This window comes from Eurypyga helias, unplaced genomic scaffold (genome assembly GCF_000690775.1).
Source record: "Eurypyga helias isolate BGI_N326 unplaced genomic scaffold, ASM69077v1 scaffold11272, whole genome shotgun sequence".
In the NCBI taxonomy this organism is placed as follows: Eukaryota; Metazoa; Chordata; class Aves; order Eurypygiformes; family Eurypygidae; genus Eurypyga; species Eurypyga helias.
Genome location: NW_010237875.1, coordinates 120,017 through 125,624, shown reverse-complemented (window position 1 = coordinate 125,624; position 5,608 = coordinate 120,017). Strand labels below are relative to the sequence as shown.

At 49.4% G+C, this 5,608-nt stretch overlaps 1 protein-coding gene across 1 annotated transcript in view; it reads left to right on the top strand.

Moving 5' to 3' along the window:
* Positions 1-5,608, top strand: part of LOC104506625 (F-box/WD repeat-containing protein 7-like) — an 18,582-nt gene that overhangs the window by 10,107 nt on the left and 2,867 nt on the right. The window contains exons 5-7 of the mRNA XM_010147635.1: positions 1,716-1,897; positions 2,894-3,119; positions 5,214-5,321. Of these exons, the coding sequence (XP_010145937.1) occupies positions 1,716-1,897; positions 2,894-3,119; positions 5,214-5,321 (516 nt within the window). The remainder of the gene's footprint in view (positions 1-1,715; positions 1,898-2,893; positions 3,120-5,213; positions 5,322-5,608) is intronic.

Genomic DNA, 5,608 nt, shown 5'->3' with positions numbered 1-5,608 from the left:
AGAGCGCTGTACCAGCCCTCCTGCTTACTGGAGCTGAACAATTAATAACATAAAAAACCCTGAAGGTTGGTCTGTGCAAATGAATATGACTAAGTAATCCCCCTGACAGTCGTAAAGCCCAGAGTAAGGATTCTGTGTTCTTACTGCTCTAGAAGGATGATTCCTTAAAATAGGAGTAAATTGGTTGAAATAAGAAAAAAAAAAAAAGGGTGGGGGGGAACTGTAGAATTGAATAACAGCTCTGAGCTGAGAAAGATGGGTTTGATAGCAGTGAATTAAGCTAGGAGCCAGGAGTTGCAGGAGACTGGTAAAAAATGTTAAAGAACAGCAGAAAGCAAGGCGGTTACAAAGAACAGGATGTTAACCACAGAAATGAGGATGCTGATGCTGACAACATACTCATTTGGGAAGGAAATACATGCGATGGTGACAGCAGAAGCTCACAACAAGTCAAACCACAACTACCGAAGTTACGGCTTTTCTTACCACGGTTGGTCCAAATAATCGCTCTTTGATGGGGTTTTTCCCCTAAGGTAACCTGTGGGGTAAAATCAGTGTTTTTTTCAAAAGGTAGGAGGAACACCAGGAGAAAATCCAAAGGATGGCCAGAACGTAGGAATGTGTCAGTGTCCAAATGGGGTACACTGGAAGGCTGGGTATTTGGGATACACGGTTTCAGATAAAAAATAGTGGAGCGCATCAAGAGGAGTCAACTGACAGTTCAAGGAAGGCCAGGGAAATTAATGCCACTTCGCATTAGATTACAGAGAGAGATCATCAAACCGTCTCCACCTCTTTTCTGGTGCAGCTGCAGGTTCGACCGACAAAGATGATAGTGCAGAAATAGATGGCCCTGGGCACTGCATGGCTGTCTCCCTGTGACATGCTCGGATAAGACAGAGTGGTGCAAAAACCAGCACGGCACACATCTAAACGGGTTAGAAAGTGGGTGGTTACAGCGACCGCAGGGTTCATGTAAACGCAGAACCTCCGTGGAGTCTCTTTCCAGAGGGGTCTTGCAGGGCTCTCTTCTTGCCTGTGCTCATGAGTGCTGCCTGGGGAGGAAGCATACACGGTCCTTCCCCGTAAGGAAACGGGGCCGAGTTGCTGTTCCAGGGTGACGGCGCTTTTCTAGATGTAGGTGTGAGCCAAGCCTGTCTCCGTGTGGCGAGAAACCACGTCGCGCGCCTAGGATCAAAGAAGGTAGGCTGTGCTCGTGGGAGTGTGGGATTCTCTCCCGGGCAACAGTGAAGTCAGAAAAAGGTTTGAAACAGGATTTTGCAGTACTGAGGCTGTGGCAACGGCTTACAGAATGTGGTGTTTCTTGGATAAAGAGGCAGAAGAATGAAAGAGTACGTGGTTTATAGATTGGTTCTAACTCTTACCCTTCAAAAAGCTGTTGGAAAAACTGCAGTGACTCAGGAAAACGAGTCCAGGCTGCAAAACACGGCCCATATTGACAGATCTGAGAAGGCAGTTTAGTTTATCAAGGGGAAGATTATAAGGAAAATTCCTTACGGTCAAAGTACCGACAGCAGAGAGAGAAATTTGATGAGCGTTTCCTAAGAGGTGGGATGTTTTAATTCAATCGCAGAGCCGTCTTCAGGGTCTTCTGGCTCTTGCTACGAGCGACTGCTGCTGCCTCCTACATCCCTTTTTCTAAGCGTCCACTCAGCTCTGTCCCAAGGGTGACCAAGCAAAACGTTTCTTTTCAGTGTTTGAGAACCCTGGTGGGGCACACGGGCGGAGTCTGGTCGTCACAGATGAGGGACAATATCATCATCAGTGGCTCTACAGACCGAACGCTCAAAGTGTGGAACGCCGAGACCGGAGAATGCATACACACCCTGTACGGACACACCTCCACTGTGCGGTGCATGCACCTCCACGAGAAAAGGTGAGGCGTCACCCGCGCTCGTGTGCGCCTCACCCAGCCCCAAGCAGGGTACCGGCCGGGTGAAGGACTCACACTGAACTGCGCCAGTCAGCGAATGGGAGGAGATGATGAACAGAAGCAAAAGCGTAGAGCAGCAACTGATGAACAGAAAGCCGAGTCACGTGCTTTAGCAAGTCCTGTTGCACGTTGTTTCGGAACAAAATCGTTGTGACGCCGTGATTCGGCCTCCCACCCTCGGAATAATTTCTCCTTTTGTCAGTGCTGCACGCTTTCCCTCGTTTTACCAAACGACCTTTTAAGCGTTGGCACTGCAGAGTTTTATCACGGTTTTAACCGGTTGCATCCTGATTTCTACAGTCGTAAACCAGGTCTGGATTCAGCAGACGCTGGCAAAGCTCTCCTGCTTGACTGTGGCGGGGAGCTCCTGATGGAGTGCCCCTTGGTTCCATTTCTTATTTTCTGAAGGACAATGAGGCTTTTCCTTATCAGTTCCATTAATATTAATTCCTTCTCCTTTCTGTTGTTGCCTACAGACACTTTTAAAAGTATAAACGGAACAAAGTCAAGCAGAATAACTGTTGCTTTACTAAAACTTCTAAAGACCTTCTTTGTTTAATTGTTATAATTAGTTAACTCGGTCATTAAAGCAGAATGCTCACAGCGCTGGCTGGAGCTCAGCTTTCTCAGATAAATACAACAGGCCGTGGAGTTTCTCACGGCAGCGTTTTGCTGTTCAGGAGCGAAGTGCCTTTTTAAATACTGATTGCTAATTACACCAAGCCGGAGGATCCAGAGGAGGTGAGTAGGGCAAGGGAGAAAAACCCTTGAGTCATTTGCGACCCTCCTAGAGCATCATGCCACGCCAGGTCCTTGGTGGCTGGCGGGCTCATGCTGTCTGGTGTCCCAGGTCAGAACTCGTTAACAGCTTTGTACCCCGTTGTTTCGATACTTCTGTGTCCGATGCTGAGTGCTGGAGGGGTTTTCTTCTTCCTCCAGGGTGGTCAGTGGTTCTCGAGACGCTACGCTGAGGGTTTGGGACATAGAGACGGGCCAGTGTTTACACGTCCTGATGGGCCACGTAGCTGCAGTTCGGTGCGTTCAGTATGACGGCAGAAGGGTCGTAAGTGGTGCGTACGATTTTATGGTCAAAGTGTGGGATCCAGAGACGGAGACCTGTCTGCACACGCTGCAAGGGCACACTAACAGAGTCTACTCGTTACAGGTACGTGATCTTCATCTGCTGCTTGCGTTCCCTTAAGTAACCTTCAAAGGCCGTTTGTTTCACCTTGTTAACTTGTGGGTACCCACTCCGGAATTACACGGGCCGCAAGAAAATAGAAGGGTCTGTGATAGCCCCCTCTTGCCTTGTGTTTTATGTTCTCTTGTGTTACATCTTGTCTTAATTCAGAGACTCAGACTGTTTTTTTAGAGGAGTGGGGTGGTTTTTGTTTTGGGGTTCTTTTTTAAAGCACCCGGTACAATAAAGGCCAAAGCTCCACACCAGCAACTTAAGCAGTTTTCTGGGTCCTTGGGTCGGTTTCTTTTTTTAAATTTTGCATATATTTTGGAGCTATGGTTTGGTGTCCCCAGAGAAATTCTAACGTTACTATTTTAAGTAAATCAGATGATGTAGTAGTTGAAAATTCCCACAAAAAACCCCATGGCGTGATTGCCCTGAGTGATGCAGATCTCTCTATCCATATTTTGTAGTTTCACCTTCCAGTTCCAAACTGTAATTCACAGTAAGGCTGGACCTTTTAACGTTCTGGTGTAGATCTCCAGCCTTCTCCTTCCTCCTCTCGGAGCAGAGGCCAGACCTGCAGCTGCGTGAGGCTGCTGGCAGCCGCACGCTACTGCAGACGCAGGTTGTTACGGTAGCGCGCTGTGGCACGGCTCGTTGTCCGCCAGCCGCCTGACTGCTGCTCAGAACTCGCCGGCAAGGATAGACGTAGACCTCGTGCAGGCCCTTTGTACCTTCACCAACCCGAAAGCTCATCTTGTTCATTCACAGAGTCAAAGCATCACTTCCAGGCGCTGAAAAGCAAAAGAAATTAATTTCATGCTTGTGCCTGTTCTCACCACAATCTGGCAGGACTTGAAAAAGACATTAACAAAGACAGTTCAAAATCGGGAAGCTGCGTTCGGCGAGTAACCCCCCTGGTTCGTGGCTCAGGAAGCGAAGCCCAGTGCTAGAGACGTTCCCCCTAAACTGCATCTTTCATAAGGCCGATCTCGCCCTGATGGGTTAAATACGGACAAGGTAACTAATTGGCTGCCTTGCCCAAAATACGTAGCCAAATTCGTCAAACGTCTCCAGGCCTCCTCAGCGTGAGAACGTGAGAGCAGCAAGCAAGTCAGAAATGCCATACTACCTACCTCCCTCTTAGAAATATTCCGGAGGTTGTGTTTCATCTCAGGCAGTTTGGGAACAGCGTACACTCTTCTGCCGTGGCTCCACCAGGGGCTCTTGTTTCGGCCTACGAACGCTGATGGCTTGCTCTGATCCTGTGGTAATAATGGATCGAACATTGGGTTGTGTCACACACCGATACTGTTTACAGCCTGTAAATGGAACCTGGCATTCCAAACCAAATTTTGGTGGGGCAGGAGGCTACAGGTGCTCACAGTTTTAGGACAAAAAGGTCCCTCAGAACTGCAGGGTGAGATCCTGCCCCTTGGCCTCAAACAGCCCCAAAGGGCAGCACTCCCATAAACGGAGGGTGTCATCAGGCAGAATAACCAGCCCGTCCTGCCTGTCCCTGCTCCGCAGCAGGTTCTCATGTACCTCGGCATTTCCCCATTTCTAGACCCACTGGCCTTTTCCAGAGATCCTTCTGCAGGAGCTGGCGACTACTAGACCACGTTGCATCTTCTTACCCTTTCTTAGATGCCATTGAAGTTATCCACAGGTTCCCAGGGTTGGTGGATAAGGGCTCAACCACCACTCCGAACCGTTGTCTGAGTGTAGCGATGTCAGTGAGGTTTGTCTTGATGCCCAGCCTTACAGCTCTCCTTCTGAATGCCTTATATGCATGGAAGGCAGCTGATTTGCAGGAAAGGGGGAAAGAATTCCAAGTGGGTTACATCGACCTGGTTTAGTTCTGTTTAGGCAGGTGTATAAAGCGTTTCCACCCGGCAAGTCTGCTTTTACCTCGGCTCAGATTAGTCCACATCCTTTTCTGAAAGCCCAGAACAGGACGCAGAATCCCAGTCAGAGTCTTACCAGTGATGACTGGAGGTGAAGAGTTACTTTATATGCCTCATACGTCTGCCCGTTCCAGATACCTGTGCCTGTTTCCTAGCATGTTCTCACCAGAAACACGATGCCTGCGGCAGGGAAGCAGCCTGCACGGGCCAGTCGCTCTCTATGGCCCGAGTGCCACGCTCGCCCCTGTTTGACCATAGAGATGTTCGCTTTCTGCAGGTGTGTGAGGAGAAGCTGTCTCAGACAGCGGAGTTCCCTTAACTGGCCTGGCTCTCTGCCGTTACTGGGCAGCAGTCAGTCCCCTCGGAGAGCAGAGCTGGATTGCCCAGGCTCTGACAGGGCCCTGCCCAGCCATCGTGTTCCCAGGCTGCAGCTGTACCTTCTCTCGTTCCTGCCAAGCTCACATCTTCGCAGTTTGCTCTGGACTTCTACACTCCTTGCTTTGGGTCAGTTCTGCTGTTTCTAATGTCACCCAGATCCTACCTAACGAGAACGGTAAATGCCGG